Genomic DNA, 20,335 nt, shown 5'->3' with positions numbered 1-20,335 from the left:
GATCTATTTCAGACCTCAAACAATAGATAATGCTTACTCACAAGTTCAATAAATGACTGACAATCATTATACAGTTGAGATACGATTCTTTTATGCACATAAATGCTTGTTAACCTATAAATAGATTTAGCATTTCAAGTTGCTTGCCAGATCATTTTTAACAGATTTCAGTTGTTTACTGTTTGGTTATCTGTAGAGGAAATATTTTTTACTTTCAATGTTATGTATCTCACGAAAGTTTAATATATGAGTTATACGGGTATAATCTTTTGCCAACTCAGTCCAGCGCCCATGAATGAAGATTTGCAATGGAACGCCTAGACAATGCTAACACTCTTAGAGAACTAAACCAATATTGATATACATGTATCAGCTACATGTATTAGCAATATAATCTAAGTCCATAGTCAAACAAGAACATAAAAATTTGGTGTTCACAATTGTAGGTACTTACCAAAATGAAGTCGATCATAACACTACTGAGAATGCCTTGGTAGCGTTTCTCTATTGTTTGGGGTCTGGAAACAGACGGGAACTGAAAACACACAAAATATTTTTCAAATGTTCATGTATCAAGTCAATTTGATACCAAACACAAGCAAAAGATACAATCGCTCTTTGGTATTGTGAAGTTTTTTACTTTTACAGATTTAAAGGTTTTCTTTTATATTACAGTGTAAAATCTTGCCATAGATAATAAAACATGAAAAAGATAGTTAAAGAAAACTTGCATAAAATATGTCAAGTTCTGCTAACGAACTAAATTCCGGAAGCAGACAATTACAAACCTTATTGGTAATTACAAAACTGTACATTCTTCAATTATTGATCTAAACTTCAAGTATTCAATTTCCAAGAATAAAGAGGCTTTATCTCTATAAGCTTTATCACTATAATTGTGCATCTCCATAGCAACAATAATTTCACAGGCAATTAATTTTTCTCAAAGTCTCATACCAGAAAAAAAGTAATATTGATCTGGAGTAATAGATTCAAATTATGAACTAACGTGGTGCTTAGCAAAGAGAATAAATTTCATGATTGTAATTAATTTACCCATAAATGGACAATTTTGACCACCTGATACTAATAACCACCAACAAGTGGCCAAATAGAGCAATGCTCCCATTTTCATCATTTTAATGACTGGGGTAGTCAATTGCGTTTTCCTACCTTCAATCCAGAGAAGCGAGCATTATTATAGAACATGTTCATCTGGTCAGGTGGAAGCTGTCCTACAATCTTCTGGATGACATAAAGTTGGTCTATTTCGCTCTCCCCAGGGAAGAGTGGCTGACCGTCTGCCAACTCTCCCAGGATACAGCCAATAGACCAGATGTCAACTGCCTTACCATAGGGAGCACTGGAAAGTATGGGACAAAGCAGTCAGCATTGGTATCATAACTGTCAGTGATATTAAAAGAAAGCCTCCTAGGCATGGTATGAAAGCATATCATAACATTCAACAATAAAATTCTGCCTGAAAAACATATAGAAAATTAATACTTCCTACTTTTTAAACCTTGAATACAAATTATAGTGTAACTTACTAAATTATAAGTTTAAGAAATCCTAATTTAAAATGTCAGTGCCAGGGGTGAATGCAAAAAGGTTCTAAGTGACATTAAATAAAGAAGAAAATAAAACCTTTTCGCTTTCACCCCATTATTTATTATGAGTATTCATCCATTTTTAAACCAGCAGACTATCAACTCTTGAGATATTGGAGCAGCCTTGGCCTTGGCACCACTTACCCAAGAAGCAGTTCAGGAGATCTGTACCATCGAGTTGCCACATAGTCTGTGTACATGCCATTTACCCCGCCACTAATGGTCCGGGCAAACCCAAAGTCACACAGCTTCAACAGACCACTGCTACTGATCAACAGGTTCTCTGGCTTGATGTCTGAAATGAAGTGCATGGGAAAATGGTTAAGAGTACCACAAGCAGACGCTAACGCTCATAAATGGAAAAGAATCCAGAAAGAATTTAATCTTCAATTATGAGACCTGCCATTCATAGTACCAAGGCCAACAATACCTCAACTTTTTCACTAAAACAAACACTTTCTTAAATTAAAGATGCAACAATACACTTTTAAGCAAGAGGGTATCATCTTAAATTTGGTTGTACATTATACAATCATTCAGATGAACGGAAGCTTCAGTAACGTCACCTTAAAATATATGTTCACTTCTAAAGGATTTAACAGATACAATTCAAGTTTGTTGTGATGAACTTGTCCAAAATGTACCTCTGTGTATGATGTCATTACTGTGGCACCAATGTATGGCCTTGCACAGCTGGTAGGTGTAGCTGCGGACCTTCTCGGGGGCTACTCCATTAGGCAGCTCCTCTAAAACCTCCAGCATATTCTACAACAAACAAGGAACAATTGTAACACATATGAAATGGGTGTAGCAGTGCGCACCCTCTTTGGTGCTACTCCTTAGGCAGCTTTTCTATAACCTCAAGCATGTTATAAAGGAAACAGTACAATATGATGGGTGACTAAAGGAGCAATGGCATTTTAAATGGCAAGTGAACCATTTCTTGAACTAACAGTGATAATGTGACAACAAGTAATAAGCTGTTAAGTTATAGTCAGGGGCAAAGGCATCAATGGTTCAGGCACTTCACCTTGGACACAAAATAACAAATACGAACTTAATTAAAATCTTAAGAGTTATTTTTATGAAAAGAATGCAGTAGAATCGAGGAGAATGTCTGGGCAAATAACTGACACATGATATGATCAATGATTGTACAGAATATGGCAAAATGTTATAAAAACGTGTTGAAAATGATACCATTTTGGGGAACTTTCTTTCAATGAATATGCCTTATCAAAGAAATGGGTGATTGATACTTCAATAAACTATGAACATTAGAACAGAAACAATTTCCTTTGAGGTCACACTTGTAATCTCTTGTCAATAAGTGGATGATATTATATTGCTGCTCATCCTTGGACAAGTATTTTATAGTCTTTTTATCAGCTAGTTTCCCATACTTATTGATAGAGACAAGACCTATATGGCTTTACTAGTCCCGTGATGCGTATTTAACAGCACGTTATCAAAGTCTGAGGTCATATAAAACTTATTGGAATTCACAATTTTACAATCACTATGGGTGGACTTATGACCATGTTTACGTGCATTATAAAGATTGCCCCGTCACGTAAAATACAGATCAATACTTAATCAATTGAGAGGCAAATTGTTAACTCTGATAAGGAAAGCTCGCTTCAATGATAAAGGTAATGAAACTGTTTATGATTGTCAAAGCATGGGTAATACGATATTGGCAGATTCATGTTTCACGAAAATTGCATTTTAATGGTTAGGTTGCTGCCCTAAACGTCAATATTACCTTAAAAGGTGTTATACAAGATTTTACACCAATGCCATCAATATTTCATAATAAAATAACCTGTTATGATGTTAGATTATCTCTATGAACAGAAAAAACATATTATGTTTTGTTTGAAAGTTGCTACTAGGAAGTCGCATTTTAATAGATTCCATACAATAAACATGTTTTTAAAATGGATCTGAAAACAAAATTATCACATATCTTTAGATCAATATGGGAGTTGAGGGAAAAACTGAAATTTTCCAATTGAAAGCAATGTATTGTAGGAACTAAATCTAACAGATAAGTCGCCAATCAATTTAAAACAAATATGGATGGCATTGACAAATGTTTCTAATATTGTATTCAAACAAACATCCTTCACCCAGACAATATAAATTTGACAAATAAATCAATACTTAGAATAACATAAAATATATGAAGCTAAATCTGTCAGCACCAGAAATGGCATAAAACTATTAACGGACATTGGTTTTTTATACTACTCTTAACATTGAGCAAGCAAATGTATGCCAAGTCATATGCGTTAATTTTGCAAATGAGATGTACAAGCTAAACATGACCCTGCTAATTAATTATCAATACAGCATTGTGTAGATTTTGTCACAGATGGTAACATACTTTAATGAAAGTGGTATTTTTCCAGAAAGTAAAGAAAACAGAGTCTTGTAGTTTGACTATTTCAGGAATTTCTTAGAACATTGTAGTTTTCAAAATTTGTGAATGTGGAAATGCAGAAGAATTTAACCAATGAAACTTAAACTTATAAGAAAATCACTTACTAATTACCCTAAATCAGTAATTAATATATATACATGTAATAAATTGCTCACCCGTTCTACATATTCAAAGACGAGGTAGAGCTTGCCCTTTCGTCTGAATGCTTCCCGCAGCTCGACGATGTTCTCCTGCTTGAGCGACCGTAGCATCTTGAGTTCACGCAGGGTCGTCCGGCGAACATCGTCATTTTCTGAACAAAAATACAAAAGAGAAAAGATATACAATATGATATGCTTTCTTTTGTCAAAATTTGCTATCCATCACCAAAACTGAATAGATAAGGGAATCACATGAGATGGTGAAGTGTTGTGAAAACTCATGAGGGGATGAAAGCGCAAAATGCTTTTGAAAATGACCTTAACTCCCTGTACATGTTCAGGGTGTTAGCAATGTTTTAAAAAAAAAGAGGGTGATGCAATAGAGGAACAGGGTGCTAAAGGAGAAAAGGGATCATCTGTTTCAGCTGTGAAAAAAACTGAAATATTATGAATTTGACAATATTCGGTTTCAACAGCTAAATATGTAATGTTTGTATGAATTAATACTTATATTTTAGTTTTTATCAACAAAAGAAACAATGGACAGGCTTTTTAAAGTGTTTAATTCAATGAGGGCCGAAGGGTGCCAATGGTTGCCTCTATGAGGGCAGAAGGGTGCTACATAAAAAAGGACAGGGTGCAGCACCATTCCAATTTATTTCTTATGCTTAAACCTTTATGTCCAAACAAACATAATTTGGACAAGATCAATTATAAAACAAACTTGATTTCAAAAATATAATTGTAACATGAACTGAAATGGATGTCAACTTGTGTCAATCTAAGAGAGGTTGGCATCACACTGATAACCTTTTTCGTTTGATTAGAATAGACAAATTTTAACACCCTTATTTGTTATATGTGGAATTCTTATTGTCATAATTAATACTTAAGAGTTCAGATGAAGTCTTAAAAATCTACAGTCGCTTCTTAAGGCAGGTCGAGTAATTAATGTTTATAACCCGACACATAACAGCATTCATAAGTTTATGATATTCATGACAATCTAGTTGGTTAATCAATAGTACCTTGTACAATTATTCAATTATCAGACAAAACGTTTTTAAATTGCTCACTAATCTAAGGATATCCTCTTTCCACATCTATTACCGCTATTGTCATACAAATGTAAAATTGTCAACAGTTTTACAATCGCACACTTACAAAATCGATATATATAATCAGAAAATCATTTTGTATTGTGACCGAATTTTTTTAACGTGCTGACTTCTTTACCACAACATATGCATATGTTAAACGTTTCAATGTTAAACGTTTTCATCAAAAATCTGATTGAGGTTTCATAATTAAAAGAGAACCGGCTATCAATGCCAACGCTCCACTGTGTTTTTAAGATGTTTAAGCGAAAAACCTCACAAACATTTTGCCAGAGTTATGGGCCTTGCTACACTTTCTTACCAAAGTCATATCGAAAAAGAGTATCAGGATTCAGGATATTATCTTAAACAGCCTTTTGGTAATGACCAAGGTCAGTTTTCTTTTGCACGATGACATCTCCAACTGGCTTTGACAAGATGTTTCTTGAAAAAAAAAACAGACTTCAAGATAACAAGAGCTGTCATAGTATGTGACGAATGCCCCCGAATGTGACATTGACCTACGAACAAGGTCAGTACATGAAAAGTTGATCTTGCCTTTACGTGTCAAATACATATGGCAAGTTATTTTAAATTGCCTCTGAACATAAAAAAATACCACCCATACTTGACAATCTACACTGTTCTGTCCTTATATTCAGAATTCCCTTGTGAATAAACACTTAGTGTATCATTCACCTTAGAGGTAGGGACATGGGTCTTGTACACGACACGTCGTCTTCGTATGTGGACCACATGTGGCAAGTTATTTTAAAATCTGTCCATACAAGGGAAAGTTACAGCCCGGACATGACAACCTATACTCTATGTCCTTATATGCAGCACTCCATTGTGAATAAACACTATGTGTGACCTTGACCTTTGAGGCAGGGACACGGGTCTTGCATGCGACACGTCGTCTTGGTATGTGGAACACATGTGGCAAGTTATTTTAAAATCTGTCCATACAAGAGAAAGTTACAGCCCGGACACGACAACCTATACTCTATGTCCTTATATGCAGCACTCCATTGTGAATAAACACTAAGTGTGACCTTGACCTTTGAGGTAGGGACACGGGTCTTGCACGCGACATGTCGTCTTGGTATGTGGAACACATGTGGCAAGTTATTTTAAAATCTGTCCATACAAGGGAAAGTTACAGAGCCGGACAGACGGACGGACGGTGCGATTTTAATATGCCCACCTTCGGGGGCATAAAAAAGATAATATAACACTCAACATAATAGCAGCTGATGGTTTTCTGAACATTATGTTTGCAGACAGATTGGCTATGGGTATCATTTTTATCATTAACCTTCAATTATAGGTCTCCTAATAATGTTTCAAATATTTTTTTAAGTGGCCTACTTCAGACAGAACTCCAATTCTTATCAAAGCAATCAATCCTAACAGTTAATATGTAGAAGAATCAACAAAACTCCATGCTTGTATTTGCATTATTCTGATAATTCTTAAATAAGTTTGAACTTAGTTTAGCCCTTAACTAAAAGGAAATACCAAAAGAAGCATTATCATACAGTAAATTTGATCTTCAAGGTTTCTTTGTAGTTTTTCAATAGTGAGGTATATATACATGTGGATTTAAGCAAAAACCAGCATTGAAGAATCAGTTTAAGTACTTATGACAATAAAGTGGAATAAAAGAGGACCAATATTTGGTTTTGCACATTTCAAATATTGAAAATCAACTTCGACCACAAGCAATGTGGAAAATGTGGAAAAGATCTAAAACATGATCAAGTCATAACAATAACCAATATCTCTCCAACATAACTAAAGAATGTTGGAACGAATATGACTTTTCTTAAAATGAAGTTTACATTTTGGGTAAAAAACTTTGAAGTGAATATGAGTTAGATAAGACTCAACTTTCAAATGTTCAATAAATTAAATTAATTTCAGATGAAGAAATAAAATCATGTAGATATGAGGGGGTAAAACCTTTCATTCTGGAGGTCAAACAGCCTCTTCAAAAGATTTTTAATAAGTACACACTTAAAATGCTTTGTAAATGCAGTAAATCTGTCACAAAGTTGAAAGTCTAATATATTGGTGTTGTTTGGGTATTACGGACTGTGTGTTCAACTGGATTGTAAATAAGAAATGCTTTTTTCATTTAGATATTATCTGACATTTTATGTACAATACACTGACAAGTATTCAATTAAAATTCATACCGGGTAATTTAAGGGACTTGTATTTGATAAAAAAACATAAATTTTATCACTTCAAGTAAACTGCATGTACTCTCAGTAAAGCAAGGAAAAATTGAAAGATAAAAACATCTTTTGAATTTGTTAACGTATATGTTTATCAAACCACCAAAAGTCAGGTTTGATCTGACGTAATATGCTGGCAACCAAATGTATTTTTCATCATTGATCAAGGACAAAATGAAACTCACTAATTAAAAGAGGAAAAATAATAATTTCCTGTTTTAATACCAGAAAGAAAGAATTTCTAAGCAGTTCAATCAGAACCCCGGAGAAATCAATCTATGCAAACACAACTCCTGGTCTGTAATTAACAGGTATCTCATGCATAATAAATAACCTACAGCCCTCCACAAATGCCATTGATTGAAAACCCATAGCAATTTTACAGGTAATTTCGTGAGCAAAGCAAATAATTAACTGCCTTACGTTATATAGCAATGGGACATCATTGCTACCTTCTACAATCCCTAAGGGACATACATCACTGTTTGTGTCTATATGATAGACTATGGTCTTGTTAGGTAAAACACTGAAGGCTTGGATCAAAGATTCTTAGATGTCTAAAATAGTATCAAATTAAGGGTAGCATACATGCCACATCACCCAGATAGGGGAAAATCGCCTGGAATTTTTACCCATAATCCAGTCTCCTGGACTGGAATGAATATCCCTCAGAATTTTGACCCATCTTCCAGTCTCCGGGACTGGATGAATATCCCCCAGAATTATGACCCATCCTCCAGTCTCCTGAACTGGAATGAATATCCCCCAGATTTTTTACCCATTCTCCAGTTTTCTGGACTGGAATGAAGATCCCCCTGATTTTTATGCCCCCACAAAGTGGCGGCATATAGGGTTGCCCTTGTCCGTACGTACGTCTGTCTGTCTGTACGTACGTACGTCCCGAAGATTGTTTCCGATCTAATTCTTGAAAACTGTTTGTCCAATCCTCACCAAACTTTAAACACATGTTTGTGACCATAATATCTTGATCAAGTTCGATAGTCATGGAAATCGCTTTAGTCATTTAGGAGTTACGGCCCTTTTTTGCCAAAAATACTTCAAAAATATATGTTTCCAATCTAATTCTTGAAAAGTATGTGTCCAATCCTCACCAAACTTTACATACATGATTGTGACCATAATATCTTGATCAAGTTCGATAGCCATGGAAATCGCTTTTGTCATTTAGGAGTTACGGCCCTTTATTTGCAAAAAAAGACTTGAGATTATCCTGAATAATCATTATGGCTTATTTTCTGTGACAAAAAATCGAAGTGGGGGCATCCGTGTCCTATGGACACATTTCTAGTTTACCCATACTCAAGTCTCCTGGACTGGAATGAATATCCCCCCGATTTTTTACCCATACTCAAGTCTCCTGGACTGGAATGAATATCCCCCCGATTTTTTACCCATACTCAAGTCTCCTGGACTGGAATGAAGATCCCCCCTATTTTTTACCCATACTCAAGTCTCCTGGACTGGAATGAAGATCACCCAGATTTTTTACCCATACTAAAGTCACCTGGACTGGAATGAATGTCCCCCAGAATTTTGACCCATACCCATGAGTCTCCTGGACTGAAATAAATATCCCCCGTAATTTTAACCCATACTCAAGTCTCCTTGACTGGAATAAATATCCCCCAGAATTTTAACCCATACTCAAGTCTCCTTGACTGGAATAAATATCCCCCGTAATTTTAACCCATACTCAAGTCTCCTTGACTGGAATAAATATCCCCCAGAATTTTGACCCATGCCCCAGTCTCCTGGACTAGAATGAATATCCCCTGGATTGTGTGTGTGATTGGGAAAAATGTTGATTGATTAGATTGCTTTACCCCATACATTTTCTTAAGACATATAATTTATACTCAATACAGTGCTTTTCAGTAAAAAAGAACTGGTAGTAAAAAAAGAATGCTTTCAAAAGTAGAGCATGCAAAAAAATGCCTTTAATGTGGTATTTATATACCCCTTAAGTTAAGTGCTAAATGCCTTGGTTTTCTGAGCAAAATCCCCTGGGAAGCCTTCCTTAAATACAGCATGTTAGAAATGGTGGCGTGTTTGTAGACATGAAAAAAGAAGGAAAGACAAGAATTACATGGTCACAAAACAAAACAACTTTCAATGTTAAGATTTTTTCTTGTAAATTATAATATACCAATTTATCTAGGTCCGCAAAAATTGGCATGTAAATCTGAAAAAAAAAGTTGCTAAAAAACTAATCCTATCTGTAGTTAGACACATGTCCATTCTTGAATAGAGAAAACAGAGCTCTATTAACTTTAATACTAATAGCTTCTAATAAAACTATCTTAACAGATACAATTATTGACAATGGATGCAATCAGAAACATGGGTAGCCACTTAATCATTGTTGACTGTAACAGCATCCTTGTTTACTGTCGGAAACTGCATGTTCCACAGTTAATTACTTCTCCCCTGCCAGGATTGATTGAGCAGGTGGTGTAATTGATAAGTTTAATATTCAATCCATTGATTCTCTAAGGAAATAATCTGACACCAGGGTACTTAATGAGAGACTGAAAGTGACAAAAACATGGAAACTGAATCAAATCAGTCTAGGAAGTGCGAACAGCCTCAACTAGTCAGGAAGTGCATTGAACAGCCTCAAATGGTCGGGAAGTGTTCGCACCTAAATATAATTTGCTTTTAACAATTTTATAGAGAATGTAACATTGATCTTCCTATTTCAATTTTCAAGATTTATTCAATAAAAAAAACAATCCAGAAATACACAGAAGGAGATAAGACAATTGACTAATGAAAACTAAATGTTTCCTTTTGTTGTGAAATATTAAACTTTTTATGTGATATTTACATTCAAATGTAAGTGCATAAAGTAACCCCTGCCACATTTATAAATATTTGTTAAAGTATGAATTGATGTTTGCACGTTTGACTTGATCAATAACAGGTCGTTTTCAAGTTTGTAATTCTGCAGTAAGCTGTATTTGCACACACTTTAAATAGGCTAACACTTAACTCTATTTGAGATTTTTAGAGAACCAGTCCATGTTTACCAAGTATAAAGCAATAGCAACATAACCAAATACATGGTATGTGCTAATACTTTGATACTATTAAAGCAGGAACAGATTTTCAATCCTAATCCGGAAGTCACCTTAAGAAAAAGTTGTTCAGAAGGGGGAGGGGTGCATAAATATCAAGACTTAAGGGCCTGTCACACCTAGCTGATTGGACCGCCAGTGCTAAAGCGGAGCACAAATTAGGGGATTTTCGGGGATCTGGACTAATACGGCAGTGCAACAGTTTCACATCATTAAGAACAGTAGTACACCATGACATTGTTGAAAAAAAGGAGCAGCCAGCAAGGGTACAAACTTTTGAACTCAAATATTCCTGCCGATATGATGCTGGAGCGAGAAATGAAACCATAACAGGATCGCTCAACTATTATAAGCTCCAGTCAACGGTGGCACATCGGTAGAGCAACAGCTGCGTGCCTCTGTATCATAGTATTTTGAAGCACATCGGTAGGACAACAGTAGAACAACTGTTTCTCAACGGTATCATAGCACAACTACAGTATTGCTACGGCCAACTGAGATTTTTCATGTGCTTTCTCGACAAAGGCCCAACGATTTTCTGCCAATGTTAATTGTGTGCTCCGGTTTAGTCCCACCAAAGCAGTAGGTAGTATGAGACAGGCCCTTTAACAATTGGACTGTACATCTGTGTTGCCTACCTACATACAGACTATACAACTGGGGTTGTAAGTAGAGTATACACCATAGGACTATATTCTACGGACAAAGCCTTTGAATAAAAACATCAATGACCTTTGGTGTATGGGTCTTTCTTTACTGTACTCAAAGCTGATTCACATTAAACAAATACGGCTTGTGAATACCCATTGGTCTGATTATAATTTTTCTATAACTTATTTGGATGTATCATTTAAGTTGAAAGAACTATCATGATAATTTTATTTAAAGATTGTTCAACTATGACAGTTTCTTAATAAGTTTGTCCAGAGAATATAGACCTTCCATATTTGCGCTGATTGTAAGGTATCAACCCAAATAACTATATTGATCCTACCTTCCCCATCCTTGAATTTCTTCACTGCCACCAATTCTCCTGATTCCTGAAAGTAAAGAAGCATTTTATGAGACGTGCAAGGGATCATGACGTTGGTATACATGTATGCACCAGTGGCTGCTTCAATAAAGATCTAAGTCGATCTTAGTTGTACCGGTGGATTGAAATTATATTAGTGTCATAATTTCATTATTTTGCTTCAAATGTATGTGAATTGATCTTTAGTCTATATTTAAGTCCTAAAGATGAACACACAGTAAAGATTTTTTTTTTTTTAAAACAAGCGTTTAGTTGCAATTTGTGACAAAGATTTCAGATTATTATGTTATGGCCAAGATCCTTTAACGAAGTGGCCACCTGCCCCCAATTTCTAAATAAAATCTTAAGCATTACAAGTCAATGTATCATATTTCACTAAGCCATTTGTAGACAAATTTTAAAAAAATCTGAAATTTTGGTGAGATCATAATGAAGATAATTTCCTTGAAAAATCTTCTTACCCTTCCAAATAAGAATAGTACACAAATGATACCAAACATAATGTGCTTAGCTTAATCCTGTTATAAGGTATTTAAGATTGAGAAACTAAGACCTAATGCCTCTGTGTATTTTATTGTACAGTTGAACCTCGTTGGCTCGATTTCCACGTTGTCACGAAATGGATGTCAAGTACAATTTTTTTCAAATAAATGTAAGTATTACTGCTTGGCTTAAATTTCCCATTTAAATTATGTGCCAGTCTCTTGCAGTTCAAGCAACAGGCTTTGACTGCACATTGTAGTTAACCAGTAAAAGATAAATAATCAGTTGAAAAAACTTGTTGCTTCATGTATGTCTCCAGGAATATGATCTTTACTTTTATTTCTTCAATGAAACAGTAGGTGGTCAATGCCAATCTTTTTTTGCCAATTTTCAAGCATACATTGTATGCAATATAACGATTCAAAGTCATGTACTCTTCATATATTGAATGCCAAATTAAAAAAAAAAAAAAACTAATCCATTTGCAAAGAATATTGTTTGTGGTACGGTATTAAAATCTACACTGTGTGTCGTAATAAATACATTCTATGATTTAAGCAGCATGTGAACATGGTTAACCGTCACTGATTGAGATTAACATGATATTAATATCTGCTGATCCTAATGCCTGAATTGAAGTATAAACAAGGCAAACAGTTACGTTTAATTTACTTAAAACATACCACAAGTCAATCAGAAAATAAGCTTTATTCTTAATACAAGTTTTGGAAACAAACAAGGTCCAAGTGTGCCTACTTAAAATGCAATGTTCTTAAAAGATTGGTTGTAAAAGAAAAACATTAATTATCAAATGCAAAAATCGTCTAGCTGAAAGTAAATATATTCAGGGTTTTAGCCAGGTTTTTAATAGGACAGGGTGCTGCAAAATAGGGACAGGGTGTTAGGGGAGGAAAGGGCACTTTGAAGAACTTAAACATTTTATTATGAATTTGAAAATATTAGGGATAATGTTTTATATATTTAATATTAAGTTTCAACTTCCAAATATGTTTGGATGTATTTATAATCTTATTAGAAATTTTAATCAAAACAGAATAAAGGTTTGACAATCTTAAGCATTTAATTCTATGTACACAGAAAAGTGTGCTGGTCTCTTTTATGGCAAAGGGTGATACCAAAAAAAACAGGGTGCAGCAACCCCCTATAAATCATTAGCTGAAGCTAATTTCATTTCACACTTATGAAACAGTAAGACGAAAAATGTCCTCTTGCAGTTGTGTTCTTGAACTGATCTTGTTTCCAATTAACTCTTCGAGGACAAATAATTTATTATTGAAGATAGGTATGTATTCATCAAGACCTACAAATAGGTAGAAATGCTCATAAACTAGAATTTCACCAGACATATTAATTATGGTGCATGCATTTCAGCACATAACTTTATGCTTATGCAACAGACTTAAAAGAGCTGTGCTATCAGTCCGGTCTGATATACAGGAATTCAATTAAATGGCAGCATGGCTTAAAACTGATAAGCAAGGTTTCTTTAAAAGTCACCGGCAAAAGCAAACACTTGTTACCTATATTTCAGCCTAATTCTAACCTATGTACATATTGCAACAGGCAGATATCCAATCTCTCCGGTCTTTTAAGGGCATATATTTTATTAAAAAAGTCTACAGAAATGGCGTTATGTACTATAGTAATCCATTCTTATAGTCATAATCTTTCTGACATTTTCACACCAAAATCTTGGAAGTAAAAACATGTAGGAACATTTCAAACACTTCAAATGCGGGATTAAAATAGCTAGCTACATTTATAATATACATGCATATCCTTACACAAGTTCAACATCACATTTAAAACTGTTGAACATCTCTTGATAGGGAGCAAAGCACATTTCTTCACATGAATAATATTTATACACAAGTATGTACCATTTTTAGAGTGCTAAATGTATATACCAGCCTTATACATGGCAGTATGGTACCACTAGTTAACATACACTTACCTAACCATGCGTTTATCTTTATGGCAATGCAATGTTGTTGTCTTAGTTGTTTCAGTAACTTTAAGTAAAACAAGAGCACCGCCTCCTGGTGCTGAACTCTTGTCTGATTTTATCCTTTTACGTTTTTTTTTATTTCATATTGTACATTTGATAGTCCGAACAGGTATTCTAAAGTTTGAAAGTGATACCTTTGATAGTTTGCATGTAAGTGACCCTAGCACAAAACTTAAAATTGAGACTAGCTAAAAAATTACAAAGTCCAAAAATACTAAAATATCTCCAACCCTCCCCCTACCCTTCCAAATGTGTGACTAAAAACACATTTGATATATTGAAGTGCATTATCCATTTAATATCTGTGAAAAAATTATATCAATCCTTCAAAAAATGAAGAAGCTATGTCCAATTCTCAAAATCCATGAAAACATGAAAAAATTACGTTTTTACCCCTAAAAAACAGGTGAGACTCAGCATCTTTAGGGTACAATGTGAAGAAAGGTATTAGATGAACAAGTTCCCCAAGTTTCAAAGTGATAGCTTTGATAGTTTCCATGTAAGTGACCTAAACACAAAACTTAACAAACGCCTCAGACTACAACGACAATCAAGAGACGACAATAGCTTGTCATTGTTTTCAAAAATCAGACTACATGTAGTTAAATATGCTGATTACTACTACAGTATGTAATTGTACAAATGTAAAGCAATAAAGTAATACTTACTTTGTGTTTACATTTCAAGACAACTCCATAGGCACCTGTAAATGTAGGATGAAGATTGTAAAGGAACCAAATTTAATTGTCTTATAAAAGCTTTGTTAACAACAATAACAATGCAGAGTGAATACCAATGCTCACCTGTTGTTAATTCTCTTAAAAAAGGGGGCATTACCAAGATAATTATTTAAGTTAAGGCCTTTATTTACACGTCATTATTGTCTCTGGAAACATGTGTTCCAAGTTTCATTTAAATATCTTCAATTTTCAAGTTATAGTCAAGATTAATGTTTGAGTCTGACAACGTCGACGACATTATCAATGACACCAAAGCTATGATAGTACATACATGTACCTAAACTTTCTTTCACTAAACAGACACACTAAATATATGATTTTTTTTTTTAATTAAGATAATAAGAGTTTAACACATAAATATGGGATGTATCTGCATTTACATTAATTATAAGTAATTAATATTTAACTTCAATGACATGTACCAATATAAATGTTAATGTACAAAACTGATAACAGAATTACAATGAAATTGTTAACTTTTAAGCATATGGTATGACACCCAAATGGATATTTTAGAAATATATGAATGAAAAATATGTGTCAAAGGACAGCCATATGATATGTGAGTAATTGTTGTAACTAATTGGGCCAAGATTCTGAAATATTTTTACTTTTCAAAATGGCTACATTTTAAAACTAGTTACTAGTAGGTACCTACCTTCGCCTACAACTCCAACAATTTCGTACTTGTTCATTACATCACAGCCTGGGTCTGCCAAAAGCCCCTTAAAAGGATCCAAACTTGAAAAAAAAGGTAGTTTATCAGGGAAACGTTGAAATGTCATATATATATATATATATATATAATATTACAATAATGTACATTGTACATGACATATAGCCTAACTTGCATATGATTGATCTATCTTTGAAGAACATGTATTTCAGCAAAACTATGGTGTTCATTAAATGTCTCCATTTACATGAGCCAGGAATACATTAGCTAACTTAAATTATAAATACCACTTGATAAACCTAACGATACGGCCGGTAAACCTAACGATATAGCCGGTAAACCTAATGATACAGCCGGGTCTAAAACCATGTGATGCAGATGGTGAGACATTAATATTGACCGGTTTTTAAATAACATACATCCCATACAAATTTTATTAAGAGACAACTCAATTCAATTAACAGAAACATTTTTTGCAACAGATTATAAAATATATTTTGTAGAAAGTAGATATAAGCTATATAATCTATTCATCACATCTGTTCAGCCCAGCATGTATTTTTTTCCCCATTTTTTGAGGCAAGGTACAGTACATGTATCTGATCAGATATTCAATGATAATTAGTTGAGAAAACATGCTGTAAATTATTCGAAATAAAGAAAAACAAGTCCTACATGTGGTGCAAAGTTTGGTAAAAGATGCAATTTAGTATCCTTCCCAGTCATTATTTCCTGTACAAAACTCGAAATATAATTATGTAAGGTATGATATTTTAACCTTTTTCAGTTTGTTTATATAAAGAAGATTTTAGTTAGGTTCAAATTGATCACTTGGATATAAAACAGTCAGTACTCAGTAGACGACGATGCTTGATGCTAGAATTTTAGTGATAATGGGTATGATTGGCACACTAGACTGCATGAGGCAACAGCTTTACTCACAAGTATGGTCAGCCAATTTGAGTAGAAAAGGGCAGCCTTTGTAATGAAATAGAAATCTGACATTCTTCAGGAACAAATGTTTGTCCAAAAATATTTAAATTGAATATTAAGGCTGTGACATTAATTGATGTTAAACTTTAAGCTGTAACATAAATTGATGTTAAACAAGTATTTTTAGTAAACCTGAACGATAACAGTTAATTTTTGCATATATTTAGTAATTATTTAAAAGAAGTACATGAGGATATTCTTACCAAATCTATGATATTTTTTATTTCCTTTTCAAGGCACAAATTATTTATTATCCACGGAATAAGAGAACTTTTAACTTTCAACACACAGTTATGGCAACAATATTGTTATCTTTGGTTAATCACAATTATATTTTAAATGCATAGGAATGTTTCACTCTTTTGAACTAACAATATCCTCTTTGATACAAATATCAATTATCATGCTTATTTTCAACTGAAAGTAAACAATTGTGGTCAATTTTGTTTTTTGGAACTAATTGTCGGAATGCTGTTCATATTGCACACTGCAATTATTGAATTAATATTCCTCGTATGGAATAAAAATGTATCAATAGTAAAACAAACACGAAATCCTGTTTTTCTTTTTCCATGAAACACGATATCTCTTACGACGCCATCCGGAATTTCCTTGCCAACATACCCACAATGCAACAAAATTACAAAAGTTGCGGCCCTTGGATAGCTTTGTTACATATGCGGTCGTAACTTCCGATAGAAAAGGCGTAAATTGCGGTCTCTGCTGTAAGTTAACGAAGTTATGTTATTTTTTACCCCTCATATTTCTTTAGAAATAGGAATATGAACATGTATTGGTAATTAAAAGCCACCGGCCCAAAATACAGAGAGAGAAATGATACTTATAATAAATAAAACATTTTCTACCATGATAATTATTAATATTCAGTATGACAACATTACCAGTGCAAAACTGACTTTAAGGAGCACTCCATCCAAGTAGTTTTTGGCCTTTATTGAAAATAAGGGATATGAAGCTACTGGTGTTGAACTTTTTAAAACAATGATAGGCTAATTAATTGCGGCATTGCAGCAAAGGCAAACTGTCTTAACGAACAGCTTGTCTTTGCATTTGATCGCGAGAACACCGACCAACAACGTTCCATACCCGTGACAGAGCGACATACCATCTACGCCAAACATTTCAGTTCATTGAAAAGGTGTTTAGAGCTGCTGATGAAACTCACTGAAGACCTACAGAAACAAGTCCAGTAGTCAAAAGTTTTCAAATGTAAACCCCCGTTCAATGACATAGGGCCAATGGCATAGAACACGAAAACAAAAAATATCACAAACCAGAAACATAGAACAATAACACACAACGCCACAAACAGTAAAATATATATATAATTTATAAAACTACGGGTGTTAATTATCAAGGATATTTAGATTCTGCATTGGAACGGTTGATAAAATATGAAATTACCTGGGGTTTAAACTATATGTTGTGCACAACCTCACTCTTATCCCAACACTGATCCAGAATAACAAATAAATAAATGATAAATCTTATCAAAGTATGCTTTAACTTGAGTAAACGTGAAAATACAACAAAACAATAAAACTAATAGGTAAACCTCGAGTAGTTCTATGATTGGGGGATCCCAACTCTTTCTGTAGACGAAGGAATTAAATTCAGAGTGCATAATGCAAAAAAAAAACATTTCAAAGATATTATGCAGTTATTGTTTGGAACTATAAAAAATCCAAGCAGTATGCCTTAGCAAAATATAGGTTTAAAACTGGGTCTGTAAAGGAAACTTCCTGCCTACAAGGCTTTGGTCCCACAGTCCGCTTTGTCTTCAATACTATTAAATCTCTAAGACCCCATGATAAAGACCTAATCCCTGGAACAGCACCGAAAACTCTTCGGCGTCGGCGTTTGCGTCACACCTTGGTTAAGGTTTTGCGTGCAAGCACACATAGCTTAATATCTCAGCAACTAATTGACGTATCGCATTGATACTTTATACAATGGTACTCAACCATCCAACCTACTTAATTAACCAAGTTAGTTAACTCTAGTTTGCATTTAATGCAAATAATAGGCCTTTATTATTTGACTTAGAAATTCTGGTTAAGGTTTTGCGTTCAAGAACACATAGGTTAATATCTCAGCAATTAAGTGAGGTATTGCATTGAGACTTGAGACTCAACCATCCAACCTACTTAATTAACCAAGTTAGATAACTCTAGTTTGTATTTAATGCAAAATAATTGCCCTTTATTATTCGACTAGGAAATTCTGGTTATGGTTTTGCATGTAACCACATAGCATGTATTGCATTGAAACTTTAGATATGTTTAATCAAGTTAGATAACTGTATTTTGCAAATAATGGCCCTTTATTATTAGACTTAAAAATTCTGGTTAAAATTTTGCATGTAACCAAATTTATGTTGATATCTCATTACATCATGTATTGCATTGAAATCTAATCTAACAATGATCCATTCATGTTTCGCCAAAACTTTTCAATCCTTACACTGAAAAGTGGTGGAATAGTCGAGCGCGCTGTCTCTGTGACAGCTCTTGTTACTTTGCAAAGCCCATTAACCGGTGGGGGTAAAATACCCACTGTTTGTGGCTTTAAACTTTTGCTGCAAAATAACAAAAGCAAGTAACACTTGGGGACGTGACGGGGTCTGGCCACAATGTAGCCATTATAGGGCGCGGGTGGAGTAGTAATAGTAGTTATAAATTCAACAACAACAACAATAAGAAAAAGAAAACCATATTGACGTGACATATTTTATATACTATTTTTTATTATTTCAGCTCTACTGTACAAAGGTGAAGTGAACGAAAGCTTGATCACCTGTGGTAGTTGGAAGAGACTCATTTAAAGGGTATACGAGGACACATGATTTTTGTTCACTACACACTTCATACTGAAAAATAGCAAAGGGTCGTCATTTTTGTAGCCTTTTTGAAGGAACACAGCACAGATTCCTTACATTACTATCATGCCGTTTTATATGTAAACATTTAAAGCAAATACGCCAAAAGATGTACGAGGAGTTGAACACACAATCTATTTTTCAAGGAGAAAAGGGCCACCGGTCGGGTCATGACTTAAGTCTTTGATTGAAATAAACAAACCCCAATTCTCCTCAATAGTGTAAGATGAGCTCGACACACACTATATGTATAACTATAGAGAACAAATGGTGCATAGAATGACGGATGGATAGACAAGAGCAATTTCATATGCCTCCCGTCTTCCTCTTGTATGGGGCATTAATAACGCATTGGATAGGGATTTTGGATATGAGTGGCGTGGATGATTGAGGATCTAAATATTATCTATGTTATGTAGATTCGGACAGTAATATTAGACTTTATATGTATGTGTAGTCATCTTGACTAGTCATAATTGTGGTGGAAACAAAAGTAATAATTTGATCTACACTTTATCGGTCGCTGTAGGTCGATGCAACGGCGGGCGACAATGGAGACCCGCGTTTGTCAACAGCCCTTGGTTATAGATAGCCTCCTTATATTGATTCTGGATCTAAAATGGGCGAGTTGGGGTGAGTGTCGGAGTGAATGTGTGTGTTGTGGGGGGGTCCACTAGTACAACGGCCTTGAACAACAGAGTCAATTGCAACATACGAATATAGATGTTGTGTGTAGGAAAACCATTATGTCATATACTTTTATCTAGATTTTCTTACTTTCATATCCTGGTATCCTGAAGCAACATTCATCATGAAAAAACTAAGAACAATAAGAAAACCATTTTCTT

General features: G+C 34.3%; 1 protein-coding gene across 15 annotated transcripts in view; it reads right to left on the bottom strand.

Moving 5' to 3' along the window:
* LOC128227948 (cyclin-dependent kinase-like 5) overlaps positions 1–17,200 on the bottom strand; it is a 31,102-nt gene extending 13,902 nt beyond the window's left edge. For all 15 annotated transcript variants that reach the window (XM_052938919.1, XM_052938923.1, XM_052938927.1 and 12 more), the window contains exons 1-9: positions 16,792–17,200; positions 15,578–15,660; positions 14,848–14,882; positions 11,629–11,674; positions 4,212–4,348; positions 2,255–2,375; positions 1,755–1,905; positions 1,174–1,363; positions 455–535 (exon numbers count right to left, since the gene is read on the bottom strand). In XM_052938919.1, coding sequence (XP_052794879.1) covers positions 455–535; positions 1,174–1,363; positions 1,755–1,905; positions 2,255–2,375; positions 4,212–4,348; positions 11,629–11,674; positions 14,848–14,882; positions 15,578–15,614 — 798 coding nt within the window. In that variant the 5' untranslated portion in view covers positions 15,615–15,660; positions 16,792–17,200. The remainder of the gene's footprint in view (positions 1–454; positions 536–1,173; positions 1,364–1,754; positions 1,906–2,254; positions 2,376–4,211; positions 4,349–11,628; positions 11,675–14,847; positions 14,883–15,577; positions 15,661–16,791) is intronic.
* Between the last annotated feature and the right edge of the window lie 3,135 nt (positions 17,201–20,335).

This window comes from Mya arenaria, chromosome 3 (assembly GCF_026914265.1).
Source record: "Mya arenaria isolate MELC-2E11 chromosome 3, ASM2691426v1".
Taxonomy (NCBI): Eukaryota; Metazoa; Mollusca; class Bivalvia; order Myida; family Myidae; genus Mya; species Mya arenaria.
This window is presented reverse-complemented; position numbering and strand designations above follow the sequence as displayed.